The sequence below is a fragment of the Akebia trifoliata genome, chromosome 5 (assembly GCF_017979445.1).
Source record: "Akebia trifoliata isolate Shusen 1 chromosome 5, ASM1797944v1, whole genome shotgun sequence".
NCBI classification, from domain to species: Eukaryota; Viridiplantae; Streptophyta; class Magnoliopsida; order Ranunculales; family Lardizabalaceae; genus Akebia; species Akebia trifoliata.
The window spans coordinates 7,644,201-7,663,669 of record NC_141379.1 but is presented as its reverse complement, the minus strand read 5'-3'; the positions used below and the strand labels follow the sequence as shown (position 1 = coordinate 7,663,669).

The 19,469-nt window shown below is 35.5% G+C and overlaps 2 protein-coding genes across 4 annotated transcripts; both read left to right on the top strand.

Annotated features, from left to right (window-relative positions):
* The first annotated feature begins 3,035 nt into the window (after positions 1 to 3,035).
* Positions 3,036 to 11,174, top strand: LOC147401365 (nuclear transport factor 2-like). 3 transcript variants are annotated; one of them, XM_086442645.1, is made up of 10 exons: positions 3,129 to 3,193; positions 5,284 to 5,354; positions 5,693 to 5,880; positions 6,887 to 7,190; positions 7,281 to 7,525; positions 7,616 to 7,790; positions 8,964 to 9,085; positions 9,174 to 9,233; positions 10,459 to 10,522; positions 10,640 to 11,174. In XM_086442645.1, the coding sequence occupies exons 3-10, from the start codon at positions 5,695 to 5,697 to the stop codon at positions 10,897 to 10,899; spliced, it is 1,416 nt and encodes a 471-aa protein (XP_086298771.1). In that variant the 5' UTR covers positions 3,129 to 3,193; positions 5,284 to 5,354; positions 5,693 to 5,694; the 3' UTR covers positions 10,900 to 11,174. The 3 variants fall into 3 exon arrangements, with proteins under 3 accessions (XP_086298768.1, XP_086298771.1, XP_086298769.1); XM_086442642.1 differs by lacking the exon at positions 5,284 to 5,354 and having other exon boundaries at positions 3,036 to 3,193; XM_086442643.1 differs by lacking the exons at positions 3,129 to 3,193; positions 5,284 to 5,354 and adding an exon at positions 3,247 to 3,351.
* Positions 11,175 to 14,035: 2,861 nt separating this feature from the next.
* On the top strand, positions 14,036 to 18,466 carry LOC147401364 (ninja-family protein AFP3-like). Its single transcript, XM_086442641.1, has 3 exons — positions 14,036 to 14,199; positions 14,313 to 15,068; positions 17,821 to 18,466. Exons 2-3 carry the CDS (start codon positions 14,381 to 14,383, stop codon positions 18,219 to 18,221), a joined length of 1,089 nt encoding a protein of 362 aa, XP_086298767.1. The 5' UTR covers positions 14,036 to 14,199; positions 14,313 to 14,380; the 3' UTR covers positions 18,222 to 18,466.
* Positions 18,467 to 19,469: the final 1,003 nt, after the last annotated feature.

Genomic DNA, 19,469 nt, shown 5'->3' with positions numbered 1-19,469 from the left:
AGAAATACTAAAGTCAAGGTATTAAAGTCAATCAAGTAAGACTAAAGTCAAAATTAAAGTCAATTAAGTAAGACTAAAGTCAAGATATTAAAGTCAATCAATTAAGACTAAAGTCAAAATCTTAAAGTCAATCAAATATAACTCTATGTAATAGAATTCTAACTAAAATATAACTCTACCTAAAACAATTCTAATTAAAATACAACTCTACCAAAAACAATTCTAATTAAAATATAACTCTAATTAAAATATAACTCTAACTAAAAGAATTATAATCAAACACTAATTCTATCTAAACCAACCCTTAAAAAAATCTATAAATAGGGGTCCTCACATCTTATTTTCGTATCAAATCATAAATCCCAAGAGAAGTAGGTCAAAAAGTCCCTCTATCCTCCCATAAACCCTAGTTTTGAAGCCCCAACTCCTTACCTAACACCCATACTTCGATTTTAGCTTGAAAAACACCTAGAAGCACTTCAAAAACACCCTAAAATCCATAAACAAATCCGAAGAATCCAGATCTAAGGAAGGGATACTTCACCTCAGAGATCAGAAATCAGATCCGGAGACAGACTGAAGTAAGGAATACTGTACAAGGAGTTACTCTGTCAGATCTGAGGGAACGAGAACATTGTCTTCGAAAAGGTATAGATTTCTTAACTTTTTTTATTATTACTTAGGTCTTTTAGTGATGTAGGTTATTTGGAAATTAGTAAAGATCGGCGTTTGTCAGGCGGAGTTGGTGCCTAACACCTTCCAACCCCATAACGTGATCCCCAGACCCTTTTTTTCTTTTGTAAATTAGTAATATTTGCCTTTTTTTAGAGTCAGTTTGGTTCCTAGACTGTAATAGCTAGATGACGACTCCCAAACCTCAAGGGTCAAGAGTGGATCCGCGCACCCAGCGGATCGATGGCGCTTTCACCACCTCACTTCTCAACCTAACATAATCCTACTCTAATCAAATCCAACTCAACTTTTAAGTCCATTAAACCTAAAATCCAACTCAATATCATTATCATAAGTCAAAGTCTCAACCCAATAATCACAATCAATCACCAAAGATCATTACAATGGGACACATGTCACCACCACAACCCCCCTCCATAATTTTTTTAATCAACCCCATCATCACCCTCAAAAAGTAAATTAACCCACACCCATGTCACAACCTACTTCCATCATTCCCTCAACCCACATCCATTCTCTCTAATCAATTCACCTAACACACACTCCCACACCTTTTTGACACATGTCACCACATCCTCCACCCTGTAAAAAAAGTCTACAACCACCTTCTTATACCCCAATTTTTCTAATTAAAACTCACTCCATTCAACTCACCTAATGTTCAATCCAAATGGGTTGAAAGATCCAACCCATTTGAATTATAAGCAATTCATTTACACCCCCCTTCCACAAATATCCTTCCACCACCCTTAAATTACACATATCCTATTCATAAATCTCATATCATTCTACCATTTTTCACCATTTCACCCTATCCTACCCTTAAAAGTCACTTCTAAAATCCTATAAAATCCTTCATTCTCAACACAATCTCCTTCGATGTTAAAACCCTCATTAAGTCTTGAAAATCCCTCTAAAGCTTCAACTCTCCCATTTCTCTTTCTCTCAACTCTAAAGATTCTCTCACCCCTTCAACTCACTCTAGAATACCTTAAACCCCTACTCAATCTTCCAAAGTCAAGCTCATACTTTTCCCTTCAAAGGTCAAAAGACTAAATCAAAAAAGTCAAGTCAAGTCAAGAATAAGGTAAGGTGATGACTATAAAAAAAGGAAAAACGAAATAACATCCCCCTCCTCCTCTCCCCTCAATTTCCCCCTTCTATTTTTTTTTTTTTTTTAAGCTTTAAGATTAGATGAAAAACTTTTTCTACCCCTGGTAAATTGAGACCTAGCTCAATTGAAAGAGTGGAGGTTAAAAGAAAATCTTTTCAAAACAAACATTTTTTTAATCTCTACACCAATGCACACACCACAAAAATTTTGAGACTAAGGCCTTGGGCTTTCTCCTTATAAAAATGGGCCATCGACTAAAAAGTCTACATTTTTTCAAATTAGTTTAAAGGTAGAGACTATAGAAAAACATTTTCCTCAATAAAGATGTCATTCTTGGTTTAAACCGAAATCAAAGTCTCTTGTACTCGATGACACAAATCGATTTCTCAATTTTTTTTTATCTTCATTTTCAAGTTGTTACCACCAATGGTGGAGGGAGTAGGGTACCTAACACTTTCCCTACTCCTAATATGAACCTCCTTACCTAGATCTATGATAGATCAATGAATCTTATTCGTATGAAAGTTACTACTAAACGATTTTTTATAAAATCACTTTTCAGGTACCCATTTACACCATTTTCCAAAAAAGAATGATAGCGACTCCAAACCCAAGTAAGAGAGAATTTAGAACTCGAAAATCTCATATCTACACCTTGAACTGTGAATCGAATCGAATTGCTTGATTTTACATTTTCTTAATACATAATCAAATCCCAACTTGTTCCAAACGATGATTTTAAAACTTGTTTTGATGTCTCATCTCGTCCATGAAGAAGATCGAGTCATCTCAGATGAGTTTTTTGATACGTTTGAGTCGTTTTGTTCAACAATGAGAAAATAAATTGTGATTTTAAATCTCGTCCGATATGTTTGACTTGTCCATCTATCTTGTTGGTGGACGGTACCAAAATGTATTAGATGAGATTTAAAACCATGTTCCAAATTGAATCAAACCAGTCCAAAGCATCAGTTTGATTCGATTCTTAGTTTGAATCGGACCAAGTTGCATCCCTAGGTATTCGTACATCGAGATCCTAGGTTTGGGATGATGTGACTCGGTGGATTAAGATCGGATCGACCGGTTCAAACTGGGTTTGGTGGATCGGTACCGATCCGTACCCAAAGTCCGGTTTGAGTAAAGTTGATTTCTCGTGAGGGATGTTGACAGCTCAGACAAGCACCGTCAATGTCGAAATCATTTGACGGACGACAATTACCCCAATGCGTTAAAAATGAAGTACAGATTTTTTACTATGACGAAAATACCCTTAACAATTAAAGAAAACCCTCAACAAAACCATGTTGCCTTATTTAAGATCTCGAGGTTCATTGGCTTTACCTCCTCTATTCCCTCTGAGACTCAAATCTTTCCATAAAAGAGGAGGTAAATTTTATTTTTTATAATTATTTTTCTGCTTGTTAATTTACTATTTGATTAATCTTCTTGTTCGCCTTGATCAAAATTTTAGGTTTTGAAGATGTGGAATGTTTTTTTTTTTGATTGATTTTGGACTGTTCATCCTTGTATGAATAATCAAACTGGTTGGTGATTTAGATTAGCTGATATTTGTTCTTGAGGAAGGATATATTACTGAAATTATGATTTTGTTTGATTAATTTGATTCATTGGAAAGTCTTTGATTTCGTGTGGATTTTTTTTTTTTTTTAATTCTTAGGGTTTATTGTCTCATAGCGCTAAGCTTTAGCTATGGAGTTTCTCTGACTATTGTTGGATCTGGATCCTTCTGTTGTTATTGTTTTTTTATGGGATCGTGCTGCTTAGTTGATTGTTTTAGGGTTTTTAGTTATTCTTTGAGTCTTTAGGGTTTTTGGGTTTTTCTTTTTTCCTTCAAAACCTGGGTTATAGGGTATGAGTTGGTTTCTGGTTCCTAGGGTTTGTTGAGGTCTTTAGGGTTTCTTTATTCTTGGTCTCTTCCGTTTTAGATTTTTTTAGTTAAGTTAAATTAGTCGAGTAATTAACGGATCATCACTTGAGCAAAGCTCCTTGTTCTCTCTCTCTCTCTATGTTCAAATCTAGAATGATAAATCTTAGTTTGGAGTGCCTACCAACATCGTCACAAAATTTTGGAAAAATATGGTAAATGGGTAATTAGTCGAATTTTTTGGCAATTACCTTTACCATTTAAGGGTTTATCTGCAGTTTTTTTGTTTGTGTTTTTTTTTTGTTGCCAAAACCTGGTTTTTAGGGTATGGGTTGGTTTCTCGTTTTTAGGGTTTGTTGAGGACTTTACGGTTTCTTTTTACTTGGTCTCTTCCGTTTTAGATTTAAAAAAAAGTTAAGTTAAATTAATCGTGTAATTAACAGATCATCACTTGAGAAACACTCATTGTGTTCTCTCTCTGATGTTCAAATCTAGAATGGTAAATTTTAGCTTGGTGTGCCTACCAACATCGTCACAAAATTTGGCGAATTTCTCCAAAAAAATTGAAAAAAATATGATAAATGGGTAATTAGTTGATTTTTTTTTGGCAATTCCCTTTACCATTTAAGGGTTAAGCTGCAGTTTGGTTTTTTTCAAAGCCTGGGTTTTAGGGTATGAGTTGATTTCTGGTTTCTAGGGTTTGTTGAGGTCTTTATGGTTTCTTTTTTTCTTGGTCTCTTCCGTTTTGGATTTTTTTTAAAATGAGTTGAATTAATTAACGGATCATCACTTGAGCACCACTCACTTTGTTCTCTCTTTGATGTTCAAATCTAGAATGGTAAATTTTAGTGTGCCTGCCAACATAGTCACAAAATTTGGTGAATTTTCCCAAAAATTAGAAAAAATATGCTAAATGGGTAATTAGTCAATTTTTCGGCAATTCCCTTTACTTTTCGGTAATTCCCTTACCATTCAAGGGTTTAGCTGTAGTATACTTTTTTCTTGAAACATCTGAAGTTTGAGCTCTGACATCCACCTCTCTCCATCTTCCAAGTTTTTATAATAACCAAGATTTTCCTGATTTTTTCCCTAACCTTTCTTGGACCCCCCCCCCCCCCCCCCCCTCCCCTCTTTCTCTCCCCTCCAAAATGATTGCTGAATGTGAACTTGGTTACCATGTTCATTCACGTTTCTTTATTCCGGGTTTGGTTGATCATTAGGATAATAGTTTCTAAGATCATAAACATTAATTGTGAGAGCGTTGTTGATAAAGTGCATTGTTTGGGAACTTTTTCTTGCACTAGTTTGGTTGGTATTGGGTGTGTTTTTAACTTTTTGAAACCTTATCTTGCATTGGTTTTGAGTTGATTTTTTTTCCCCAGTAAGCCTGTTTTAATGAGATTAGTAACTCAATGTTGGTGGGATTGAACCAAGGTCCTTGGTATCATAATCCATTGACTTACCAACTATGCTAGCTGGCACCTTCTTGATTAGTTACTATTTGGCCTGTTTTTTGTAAATTTTGTTTACCTTCCCCTCTCCTTTTTTTTTTTTTTTCCGTTCATGTTGTTTTTCAACTCATTTTTTTCAGGGTTTACTTGTAAGCAATTGAGTCTTCGTGTACTTGGTCTTTTGAGGGTTCTTTGATTTCACTCGGAGAAGGTACAAACACTCTCAATTGTAATATCTTGGCTTGTATTGTCCTTCTTTGGGTTCTCATTTTAGGTATCTAGAGACTAGAGATTTCTTTGAAAATATCTTTTTTGCTCAGTATATATATCTTAGATGCCATGGTCGGAGCTTGCTATTTGATTTTCTTCATTGGTCTTGGGATTCGATGATCTTGTAGTTTTTAAATCTCTTTACTAATGCTTACATTTTGGTGTCTGGCATGCTGGCTGTCTCTTGGATATTGAATTGGGACATTCTTTTTAATTTTCCCTATTTAATTCTATTAAGAAATATCCTGATTTGGCATATTTATATTGGGTTTGCTTCAGAGATGGCAATGCCAACTGTGAGTCCTGCTCCTTCTCCAAGTGCCCAAGTGATTGGAAATTCCTTTGTGGAGCAGTACTACCATATTCTTCACCAGTCCCCAGAGTTGGTTTACAGATTTTATCAGGATTCAAGTGTACTAAGCAGGCCTGAACCTAATGGTGTTATGAAGTTGGTGACAACAATGGAAGTAAATTTCTTGAAACCAAGATTGTAAATAGTTACTAATTGTCTGTTCTTGGTTGAGGTTTGTGGTTTCTTTTTCAACAAGAGGCATACATAACCTTTTTATAACAAGAATGAATACAATGAGAAAACAATCATTTTGGAAAGAAAAACCCATTGATTTATGACATGGAAAATTGTAAAAAAAGCTATGTCAGACGCCCAAAAGCTTTGCATTCTTTATATTGTATAACTGTTGCCACTAATACCCTCATTAGTACCTTTCGATTCGTTAACGAATTTTGGATATTTGTTTCCTTTGTAAGGTTGAAACTTAGAGATATGGTAAGCATGTATCATGTTCAAAACATGTACCAATTGAAATATCTTGATCTATGCACAGGTGAGATATATATGCCTTTCTAGATGCACACTATAGTTTTCTGTCATTAATGGAAACTAAATTTAGGCAAACCCTCCAATGAAGCATCAATTTAACCTATTTATGATCTGTTTTGAATTTTTGTCATACCAATAGTTTTTGCAGTACTCGTATACTTACTTATTATTGTGAAAAATCTATCTTTACATTTTGGGTTGTTGGTACTGGAAATCATGGTGTTTGAGCCTCATATGCAACACCAATGCCAATACATGTGCCCACACCAAAATTAATTTGTGCAAAACTGTGAAACTGTTGCCACCAACTATAGAAAGCCCTGGTGAGAGCACAGAGGCTTATGCGTCGAGGTGCTTATTGTCAAAAGGAAATGAATGAATTGTAATAAAAAAGAAAAGAAAAATAGCCATTAGTGAATTAATAAGAGAGCTTCTATTGCCACACCAACTTTTATTAAGAACACCCCAAGATACATGCTGTCTTCGTTGATTTCATTTGAATCAGTGTGCTCTTAGCAAAACTTGGTGTGGCAATAGAATCTCTCATTAATAATCAACTTGATTTATAATTACCAAAAGTTTATAGTACTATGTTGGTTGGTGGATAACATGGCATTGTAACCTTTCTGCAGGCCATCAATGATATGATTCTCTCCTTGGATTACAAGGATTACGAGGCAGAGATAAAAACGGCAGATTCTCAGTTTTCTTACAAGGATGGAGTTGTTGTTTTAGTAACCGGATGTTTAACTGGGAAAGACAATGTGAGAAGGAGCTTCACACAATCATTCTTCTTAGCCCCACAGGAGAAAGGTTATTTTGTCTTAAATGATGTTTTTAGGTTTGTGGATGAAAAAGAAGCTCTGGTGTCCAATCCCGTGCCAGCCAATGGCATTGGTGAACACATTGCAACATCTCCCATTACCCTGGATCCAGGTTGCCTTCGTTTACTTTTCTTTCCTTCTCTACTTTGGCGTTTGCTGGAGGCCTTTTAGCTTTACTATTTTTTTTTTTTTTTTTTTGCAGAGCCCTCTCATGATCCTGATCATACTCTGCCAGACTCTGCAACATCTCTTGTGGAGGAGGAACTCAATAAAAGTGAGGAAGGATCAGTGTGTGAACCATTAGACTCTGAGGAAGGATCAGTTGTGGAAGATGAGTTTGTTGTGGTGGAGCCCATGGTTCATTCAAGTCAAAATGAAATTTGTCCGGTTGTTGAGCCGACTTCTATTGTCCAAGAAAATGCGCCCAAGAAGTCTTACGCATCAATTGTGAGTTATTTGTATGGAAGTATAATCTTTGCATGTTTAATTGTTGAATTAGTCTCCTCAAATATTACTTGAACGTATTTTGGGGTACAGGTGAAAGTTATGAAGGGAAATGCAGTGCCTTCCCCAGTCAATGTACCTACTAAGACTGTACAGGTGGCACCTGCTACTGCCCTGGTGCAACAGTCTATTGGGACAGCAACACCTGCTCCAGCACCTGAAGCATCATCTCCTAGTAGCAACAAAAGTAGCAATATTCATGAGGAAGGTATCCATTGATTCACCTTGAATTGATATTTTGCCACATCAATTTGTACAGTAATTATCGATCAAAAATTTTGTACAGTAATTGATGTGATGGAATATGCTGACACTCTTTTTACAACAGATTCTGATTTCTTTATCCTGTTTTCAGATGCTATCTGTAGATCTTTTTCTTTTCTTTTGAAGAGCACTTTCCTTTCAAACTTAGTAAGATTTCAACTCTTACGGCATCAGATCATGTTTTTGGGTGTGACAAAGTGAACTCAACGATGGACATTAGGCCCATGGCCCAATTGTTAGGAATCCATATTGATTAGGAGTCTTTAGTACTATCTATTTTGGGGTTGTATTTTAATTTTTCTTAACCCCTAGTAGATGGTCCACGTTTAGTTAGGCTTTTAATGTTTTAATTTTCTAATTTAGTTAGACTTTTATTTAGAATCCTACGCAGGATATTTTTAGATTTTAGTAGTTAGGTCATTGTAGGACTCTTTGTTGAGTAGGAGACTATATACATGTAATTTGTTATTTTCAAATCAATGAATGAATGAAGAAGAAAGAAGTTACAAGTTTTCTCTTATGATAGTCCTCTAATGGTGTGAAGCCATTGAAATACCTTGGTGTGAAGTCAAGGTCAATCTATCATCCTTTTCTCCATCTCATCTTCTCCTTCATTTTTCTATGTCTCTTAGTATCACACCTTGCTGCCATGGAAACTACCACAACCTTTGTGCTAGGCAAACCATCGCTTTGGACCTCAAATCTCTCTAAACCTAGCCATGATCTCTCCGTAACCTATGCTATCCTTCTACCCTAGTTTTAGCCATTTTAGAACCTAAAACCTAACCCTAAACCCTTTCTTCCTTTAAACCTATTTATCCTTATTGCAGAACTTTGTATTTTCCCCTTCACATTCTGCATCATTAGTAAGGCTAGCCTTCCTCTAGATATGTTGTTTATTGTTCACTTAGATGCATTACTTGCTTATACTATTAGACTTGTCGATCTGGTTAACGTGCCTAGAGGTGGTGCATTGGTTCTATCCAGGTCAGCACGCTTGACACACCTTGTATGGTTGTGCTACACATTAAAGTCATGAATGTATTGCTGCGTTTCCTTTCAAAAGTAATTTTTTTTCCCTTTACCCTTCTAATATCGTGTGCCCTGTGCCTGACAGTTGAGGGTCATTCCATCTATATTGGGAGTTTACCTTTGAATGCCACAGTTGAACAAGTTGAGGAGGTGTTCAAGAAATTTGGGCATATTAAGCCAGGTGGCATTCAAGTCAGAATTAATAAGGTACGTTTTGCATATGCTTTTGTGGTATTCCACTATAGGTTAAAAATCATGATTTGTGATTTTTATGTGCTTATTGGTACAACAACAGGGATTCTGTTTTGGCTTTGTTGAATTTGAATCGTTGAGTTCGAAGCAAAGTGCAATTCAGGTATATATTCTGCACTTAATTCTTTTGTTTGCTACAACTTAATTTGAACGCATTTCTGGTTGGTTTTAGGATCTTGTGATATGATAAAATCTACTTTGGCATTGTTTAGCTTTGCCTTGTGGTAACAAACTTGATCATGTGTCCCATCGGCCAACCAAAACTGGGGAGTTGACCTTCAGATATTTTGTCTGAATAAATAGGCTTCTTCAACATAGCCAACTAACCCTAAGAACTGGTCTATTCTTTACCTGGATTATAGCTCTTAGAACACTATATAATCAGAAATAAACTTGAAGGCAATGCAAAAGACTAGTAAACAAACATCTAAATTGAATGAGACAAAAATCTAGTATCAAAAAGTAGAAAAACTACACTGAAATGGAACAAACCAACCTTCCTGACAACCAGGGGTGCATTCACAATTCACCTGAATAGCACCAGTAATGAAAACCCTAAGCCTCTGAATAACATCACCATAACTATGATACGTACACCCAGACATCACGTATGATCTCTCTTCAACTCACTTATCTCATTCATGATTCAACTCATCATCACCAAATGTAGAAACATAATCCCGTTTCATCTCTCTTTCTCTCTCTCTCTCTCACACACACACACACAGAGGCTGAGCATTGTCTGCAGCCAGTGTCCGGCCTGATGCACCAAATGCCCTGGCCACTGCGGAGAAATACGTTTGGCACATCATACCTTCTTGCTTGCCAAATTACAAACGTGGCCCAAGTTCTTTCCTTGATTGATCCAATCAATTCTTGGACTTGACCTAATGGATCAAATCTCAGTTAAAACAGTCTTTAACTTGGAAATGGAATCACTCAAGCTGATTTGATTACAAATTCCATTTGTGCTTCTCATGGTTTGAAAATATTTGCCATGTTTATCTTAGCTGTTTTTATTCTCCAAGTATCCTTGTTTCTTTAGCCCCTTCATAATGAGTTATGATTTCCATAGCAAATGGATATCTAGTTAGCCTGTACTGTTCCCTAGGAAACCTATTTTTCAATCCAAATCTCATCTGCACAATGTATGCTGTGGGCCAATTGCCTTTGGAGATTAGAAAAGTGCTTCACATAGTGGTGTTTGTTATCCAACCACTTGTAAGAAACTTGAGCTACAAAGCATTTTCTTTCCGCGCATTTCGCAGGTAGCTTTCTTCCATTATTATGTATATATCTTTAATGATGAACTTCTTCAATTTTTATAGGCTTCATCAGTGACAATTGGGGGTCGTCAAGCTTTTATTGAGGAAAAGAAAACTACATCTCGAGGCAAGTGAAATATATTTGCACTAGTTCCCAAGAGTAACTATCCCAGACAGTGTTTGTTAACTTTTGTTCATGAACTTGAGCTAATTATTAGACCGACTGTGCCACTGATTATTGCAGTTGGCACTGGTAGAGGAGGAGGGCGTTTCCCCAGTGGAAGAGTTGGATTCCGAAACGACAATTTCAGGGGCCGTGGGAATTTTGGTGGTGGACGTGGATATGGAAGACCTGAATTAGGAAACTCAGGTGAGTTTTCTGGTGTGCGAGGTCCATCAGGACATAGTGGTGGAGAGGGTTATCGACGGGTCGATCAGAATGGTAATGGAAGAGCTGCTGGCCGTAGAGGTGGGATGAACCAGCTGACTGCTGTTTCTGCTTGAAACCTTAAAAAAGGTGAGATTTTTCTGCAATGGAAATTTTTGATAGGATGAGTTAGTAGGGTTTTACACTTCAAATTGAGTTTTGTGATTATATATGATCTGAACCTTAGCATGGAAATTTGATTCTTTCAACTCTTTAAGAGTAATTTTGGATTCGTACTTAAAAATTTCGTCTGGTAGCGTTTTTTGATACCTTTTGTGAAAGGAAATCTTCTTTAATGATGAGGGAGACCAGTTGACCATCATTTGATTAAGAGAATTTCGTTTGACCAACATTTTCTTATTGCATCCTAATGATGAGATTAAATAGATCTTTATGATGTGGGAGCACTTTTTTTCTTTCTTTCTCCTTACAAGTTCCATGGTGGTGGCACCTCATTCTTTCTTCTTTCAACCAAAGCCACAGAGAGAGAGAGAGAGAGAGAGAGCAGCAGCAGCAGCGTGGAAAGTGGCTGATTTTAATCTCAAGCCAAAAATGCATTTTTTTACCCCCCAAATCTGAGGTATAATCAAAGCTGTTAAACCTCCGTCGTGGTAAATTATTTCTGATATAATCGAACCTTATTTTCAATCCATCGTTTTAAATTTCACTTTAACATCTTTTACAATATCCTTAATTTTGTTTTTGTTTTTGGAACCGAGTTGTTGCATGCTACTAATTGTTGATTGCACACTAACCATAAAAAATCCTTTTTTTTTTTTTTTTGTTGTTTTTGTGGTATTTTTATAACCTCTATTTCAACTTGTTACTTGTGCTCCAATACCTAACGTTTTGGGGTTTAAGCTTTATTTTAACTTGTAATTTTGTATTCTTTGCCCATGTTCTTTGATTCTGTTTTGTGATTAATCTTGTTTGTGTTTTCTTTGGTTCCAACTTAATTCAGGCATTGATCTTTTAATATATGTGTATTTCAAAAGAATGTAACTATGTAAGCATGGTTCTGAAATGAAAATATATTTCTTGCAAAAATTATTAAATTAACAATAATTTCTTTTGATATAATTGAGGAAGAACCGGAAAAAAAAAAAAATAATTGTAGTATTTTTTATTTCCTTTTTAATTATTTTTGGAGTGTAATCGTCTGAGTGTAGTTTTAAGTGATGGAGTGCAATTGGTAAAGGGTAGTGTGCAACTAGTCGGTCACAATTTTTTTTTTAACCCAAAATTCCATCATTTTCCACCTTTCTATTCAAATACTTCATTATTCTAAAGGTTTGAAAGCGTAGTAAGATACTTTTACTCATTACACCCCCAATTACTTGAATCATTTATCACACCCCAATTAAAAATTAAAATGCCCCATTTAAAATAGGAATTAACGTATCTCTCCATGGGAGCATAATTTAAAATCCCCTAACTTCTATTTTTGTTAGAAAATAAAGATCTTGAGTTGCAAACATTGGTAAGAACTTAAACAAGAAATCTCACTATCATCCATTGTATGAAATGAGAGTTTTTATGTTCTATTTCACACGATTACTTCATAATGGCAACGAAAGTTGTTAATGGAATAAATTTGAAGAACGACAATGTAGCTTAAAAGACTAAAAGAATGTGGCTATTCTTAGTGGAAAAAAAGAAGTTTAAGAACAAATCAATTTGATACAATAGAATCTGACAAAAAGAACTATAAAGGGTGAAATTATTCGGTGAAGCAGACAAATTCCAAAAATTGATCGACATTTTTTTATTGTTGAGGTCGAAAGTTCGAAATTTCAATCTTGACTATAAAAATGTTGATTTCAACAATTGGAATCAACAATTAGAATTGTTGCGATAAATTTTTGACCTCAATGCTAAAAATTTGATCTAGACAATAACAATGTTAATCTCGACATTGCAACTGTGATTTTGATTTTTTTCGTTTTTTCAATCTTGACATTGAATGGGTCTTCTCAAAATATCCAAAATGCACATATTATAGTTGTAAAAGGGCCACTTAGATCAAATGTTACAATAAATCTTCAAAATATTTAGAATCCCAACTCCGTTCGTCATTTCTTGTTACAGATGATCGAAATAGATAAAAAAAAAATACATCTTAATGTTCAAAATTAAGAGTATATCATTCTCCATTTGTTATACATTATAAAAAATCATCGGAAATAATTGTAATCATGCTTGATATATTGATCTCACGTACATGAGAGAAGGGTAGGGCTCAATTTAGTCGGATGGTCCGGCCCAGCCCACCTGCCAAATAAGGGTTAGGGCCCGGCTCAATAATTTTCAACGCGTCAAATCCTGTCTCAATATTATATATTTTAGAAACATTCATAAAACATTAATCAGATAAATATTTTTCAAATATTATGTTAATAAATATTAATTAAAAATTCAATATGATAATCTTCAAACGCCAAAAAACATTATTGTAAAAAAGTGCATTTTTTCCACTAAAAAATTTGAATTCTAGACATTTTTTATTAGGCCCGAATCAGGTCCGAGCCCGATAGGGTCTGGTTAAGGCTTTGTCAACTTAGGCCCGATAGGAGTAAATGGCTGGTTTAGGTAGAGCCGGTCTATTTAGGGCCGGGTTAGGGCTCTCAATGAAGCCCGGCCCGATCCCGCCCATAAAAAGTCTACAAATTGGACTATCAAAATATCTTCTAAAGGTCAGGGACTATTTAGAAAAACAATCTCTGTACGAGGTCTATTAAGTAATTTGACACGTGAAAGATATCACTAGTAACTGAAAGAGAAAGGCTAAGACGAGAGTTGGTTTTCGGCGTCGAACAGTTTCTAACGAACACGTGTCTTTATCTTTCTTCACCAATGTTCTAAGTACAGCAACGTGTCTCCACGTCATCAAAATCCAGTAGAAGCGTTGGAGAAATACTAAAACTACTACGTTTGACACTCTATCAAACGAACAGTTGAAATAGAAGAGTTTTCATAAAGATTTAACGTATCTCTAGGAAATCATTATAAACTCGTTTGACGGTGAGCCTCAAACATTGTTTGATACTAGAAAAGTTACTGGGTTTGCAGAAAAATCTGACAGAATAAACCACGTGTTGAAATTTAGCTTCGTCAGATTGCCACCTGGAGTATCTGTTTCAGTTTCCTTGTTTCATTTGAGGGTATTTTGAGAATTTTGAAATTGTTTGGGGTACTTCAAAACTCTCTCTTCTCTCCTAGTTTTCCCTGTTTTTCTTTCTCCTCTCTCTCTCCGCGTTCTTCTCTGTCTTGCATGTCGTCCTCTGTTTTTCAAGCAATTTCTTCCTAGAATCCTAACGAATATTTTAAAATTTCTGTAACTGGGTATTGTGGTAATCGATCCAAAAACCATTTTGGAGGTAAAAAATCTGATTTTTTTTTTTCTTGGATCTCGGATTTTCTGCAAGTTTTCTCTTCTTCTCTGTGATTTTGCTTCTGTAATATTACTTCACTGTGAAACTTTTTCTTCTAGATTTCATCGAATAAGATCAGAGAACGGCATAACCTGTCTTGAAGGTCTGATTTTCGTTGTTTGGTGAGATGGATAGTGAAGCAAAGGAAGTTAAAATCAGTGGAGTTGATAATCTTTCTACAAAAAAAAATGGGTACCTAAGAGACCTATTAAACAGACCCAAAGAGGGAAATCGCAACAGCCCAATCGAAATCGCATCGGGAAGCGAAGAAACTGAATTAAATCTCGAACTCTCTTTGGGAGTTGAATTTGGGGTAGACGTGAAACAGAGCAACCTCATCCGATCATCATCAATGGTTCTTAATGGTTCAAATCCGGTGCCAATGGAGACCAAAGAAGAATGGAAGAAACAGTTGGTGTGTGGAATGAGGATTGAAGCGAAGAGGAAACGATCATTGGAGGAGCAGAGCCACTTCAGAGCGATGAAAGATCGAGTTAGTTTGGAGGGAAATCGTGAGGAAGATAACCGAAGAGAAGCTGAAGGTCTAGTGAGCATTAATTCAATGAGGGGAATTAATAGATTATGGGAATCAGGAGCATTTCCTTATGGATTGCCATATTGGGCTCCTCGTCACAGAGATGGTTCCCTCTCTCGATGCGTCGAAGCATGGCTGAATGAAAAGGGTAATATTCATCTTGATGGCGTTGGTGTTGCTTTAAGACGATTTCCGCCATTGATGTCGCAGGGTTCACTGGGATCACAAGGGAGCGGCTCTTGTGTGATTTCTGAATTTGAGAGCGAACTACCCAATCAAGGTATCATATACTTTTTTTATTTAAATTTATCTATTTTTTTTCCTTTTATATGATTGCTTATGGTATGGTTTGCCTTACAATTTTTTTTAATGCATTTGGGTAACTTTAATTTGTGTTATTTTATTATTCTTTTTAAGATTGAATTTAGGATTTTCATGATATGGGATGTCGAAGGACCCAATAAAAGATTAATTAAAGAAAAGGAAAATGCCAAAGTAACATTGAAATTGACATTGCTGATGTGGATGTGTGTACATAACCATAGATGCTTTTCATCGAGATATGAGAGAGAAGCATTTATGATTCTGTCCACACCAATGTGGGAAACAATGTCAATTTCAACGTTACTCTAGCACGACTCTCCAGAAAATTGTCTTGAGAAAAGGTGAAGGCTCTATAATGGTGAGAGGAAAAGAGAAAATGATGTTGATTAAATTAATAAGAAATGAAAATACATGTCACTTAATAATATGAAGATAAAGATGATTGTTGGGGTATTAGATAGGAAGGAATATGATAAGGTGTATTGATCTGTTTGGATTAGGATTAGATTTAGTTTGTGGTTATTCAATCAATTAGAATTTTCTAAATTTTATTGTTGGGGTATTAGATGGGAAGGAATATGATAAGGTGTATTGATCTGTTTGGATTAGGATTAGATTTAGTTTGTGGTTATTTAATCAATTAGAATTTTCTAAATTTTAGAGTTATTGTATTTAATCAATTTGATTATTAAGAGATTCAATTGTGTCTTAGTTCATTCATAATGGTAAGTGTGGAGACTTTTTTGGGCTTCCAATCCTTGAAGAAAAGGTGTGAATGAAGAAGTCTTGGTGTGGTGCCTGCCAATGATCCTTCGAAGATTTAATAATAAACGATGTAAATAAAAGAAAATAAGGGTTGAAGAATAGAGAATAGGATGAATAGTGATGTTGCAGAGAGGTTTTTTTTTGCTATTAGAGATATTTAGATATTATTTTTTGAACCCCTCCTCAATATTTAGGTGGAGATTTTATAGTTAAAATTTCAGGATAGATCTCACTACACGGCTGATCTTAGTTGGATGCCACCTATGTTGATAGTTGGATGGGGGTTTGTTGACTTCCTTTGAGAGTTGTGCCCTCACGTCTCATCAATGCTTCTAATTCAATTTTATTAGTAGTGTCTCGTCTTCATTAATGCTGAGTTTGTGAGATTTTCCTATTTGGGATAGGTAAGTCAGAAAATGTCTCAATCACTTATATTTTGATTAGTACTTTAAAATCTTGTATTTAATGAAGGGATTTTCTTGTGAAAGAACTCAAATCACAATTAATTTATTGTCTTGTTAAGATATGGACTCCAATTCCAAGTTATGGTCTTTTTGACCTGATAGACTCTTTAAACTAAGAAAACTCCCTCATCGAGCTTGTGTTTGCTTTAGTGGATTAGGTTCAAATCCTACTTGTTGGCCCCACCCTTACTATGATACTGCGTTGTATACTTTCAACTCTCAACTCCCATCTCTCATCTTGGTCTAGAGCATTCTAGGTGGTATTGTTAACTCACCTCAGTACAAGCGTGTAGCTTATTGTCCCTCCATAGTATTGAAGGAAGTGGTGTCGGCCTACAATGCTTGGTTCATACCATGCTTCGTGCCCCTATGACAAGGATAAATTTTTATTCCCATCTCATTATAACCTATTCGGTTCGAGTTAAAGAGCTCAGTCTTTTCATGTTCATTGGTTTGACTCAAGGCTTTGACTCATCGATTTTTAATGGGTTATGCTCGTTCATTCTTCTATGACACGTATTCCCATCGTGTGGCATGACGAAAATGGTCTCCACAGTAATGAATATAAGGCAAGGTTTGAATGAATTGGTCTTACTTACCATTCAGGGAAATCAATTTGAATTTATCACATTAAAACCAGATGCATATAAAGATGTATGGGGATATAGAAAGGAACTGAAGTGTACTATAATCGCTGTAGAAGTGCTAATTGGATCTAGTATTATGTATGTTTCATGTACATAGTATTGATATGGAAATTTCCTCTTGTACTATATTTCTTTAGCAAACACTGTCGGTCTCAAGTTTAGATTATCGTGAAAGACACCAAAAAATAACAAGTACCTAATGTGAAATAATAAAAAAACATAGATAGAAATTTACAAGGTTCTCTCCTTCATTTGCTTTCATTTTTTTATATTGGGATTGATCTTCTTTTTATCACAATATCATTGGCAAGGGATTAGAAGTGATTTTTGTCTCTCTCTCTCTCTTCCCCCTTCCCCCTCCCTCCTGAATTTATTTCTCTAAACCACACAAAACAGTTAAAATTAGGAATATATACTAAAGCTAATTCTATAAATATTCTTAGTACCTAAATAATCACCATTGAGTCCCTAGAAAAATAAAGTCGGGAGATGTACCCCAATTTTCCCAACGGCCGATGATTGTAAGAAGCAACATATTGAGATCTCAATCACAAAAAGAATGTGAAACCTATGCTCAACATAGATAAAGGAGGGACATGTAATTAGGTTGATAGGCAGTGTTAAAACATTTTCAATTTTTGACATGAATCTCATCATGCATTTGACACAATCAAACTGGAAAACATGATTCTTTCACCGATCCTGAAATTTTTGGACAATAAATGATGATGATAATTGATATGGAAAATCAACATTTACGTTGGGAAATATGAATTTTATCTTTCGGTCTGTTCTCTTTGTTCTCATGGTTATAAAGAAATGGACATCGCAGGGTTGAGCAATTGCACTGAAATGAGAATCCCAGAGCAGATTAAGCAAAAGGCAATCATTTCTTCTAGGTCAAGTTTTATCGATGAGTCAGGCATGTCTACCAGGGTCGAGGTGGAAAATCAATTGAGCCAGCCTAAGGTAATCAACAACTGCGTAAGTGAAATTGGGAGGAAGGTGATGGAAGAGGTGCCATGTGTGTTTTCTGTGGGTGATGGTCCCAATGGGAGAAAGGTAGAGGGGTTCCTATACAAGTACAAGAAGGGAGATGGGGTGTGCATAGTATGTATGTGCCATGGCAACTTTTTCTCCCCAACGGAGTTCGTTAAGCATGCTGGCGGAAGTGAGGTGGCATTGGCACACCCCTTAAGGTATATAGTTGTCAAACCCTCCTCTTCTTTTTAATAATTATGTTGTCCAAACTCTAATGGAAAGTTCAAAAGAAGAAGAAGAAGAGGGACATACAACTTTTCTCTCTTATCACTCTCTCTCGTGATTGAGTGCATGATACCTTAAATGTTAGGAAGTTCTTTTATAGTTTTTCTGATTCCGATCTGTTTTTGTGTTATTTTAATTCATGATTTTGTAAGGGAAATTAACATGCATGGGAAAAATTTAAACAAATTCTTAAGGTTTGATATTTATTTTCATGGGTTGATCTTATTATCATTTTATTTGTCTGATAAAATCTTATAATTTGTGAATTTTTTACCATTATTAAACAAGAGAATACAAATGCATTTTAATTTTGGGTGAATTATCATAACATGTGATGGGATGAAATAATCTTATTTATCATGATAGTACACATACCACACTATTTTACAATGTCAAGAAAAAAGTGATTTTGGTAAATAAGTTCTGTTTTTTTTACGTAGATAAAAGGCTAGTAGTAAATGTCCTTGATATTAATTTGGTGAAATTTTGATTGTGCTCTTTATTTACGACAACAGTAAAAAAAAACTTGATTTGGTAAATATTTTGAAAAATGTGTAGTCAATAGTGATTTTGAAATCTCTCATTTATGGATCAAAAGAACACATAAATTATTCCATAGCTTTCTTCTTCAATTGAGATTAAGTTTTTAGTTAATCTGTATAGTTATATGTTACATTGAATGTAGATCATTCTTCAATAAGAAAACGAGTCGCGATCCACAACGATGTCCCGTTCCTATAACAATATTAGGTGTCTATGTGGCACATTTTTATTGGAGTTTAAACACATCAGGCTATGTGCACGGCTGGCTCAATAAACCTGGGTGTTTTAAACTCCGACAAAAATGTGCCATGTAAACTCCTTACCTTTATTATAGGATTGCAACACCATTCTGGATCGTAACTCTAAAAAAACAAGTTATGCAAAGAGTCGCAATCAAAAATGATGTCCCATTCCTATAGCAGTGATAGGTGTTTACATGGGACATTTTTTTGGAATTTAACATATTGGGCTGCATGTACGGCTTGGTAGCGTATGTTTGCGAAGGAGGGGTTCATTTTCTCTAGGGCTGCAACCTGGGCAAACTAGACCGAACTTAACTCGGGCTCAACCCGATCAATGAGAGAACCTGGGCCGAGTTATGTAGAAAATGAGTTGAGCCTTGGTTAGAATATCTCAACCCGAATTGAAGAGCTCGGTTTAAGGGATTGGGCA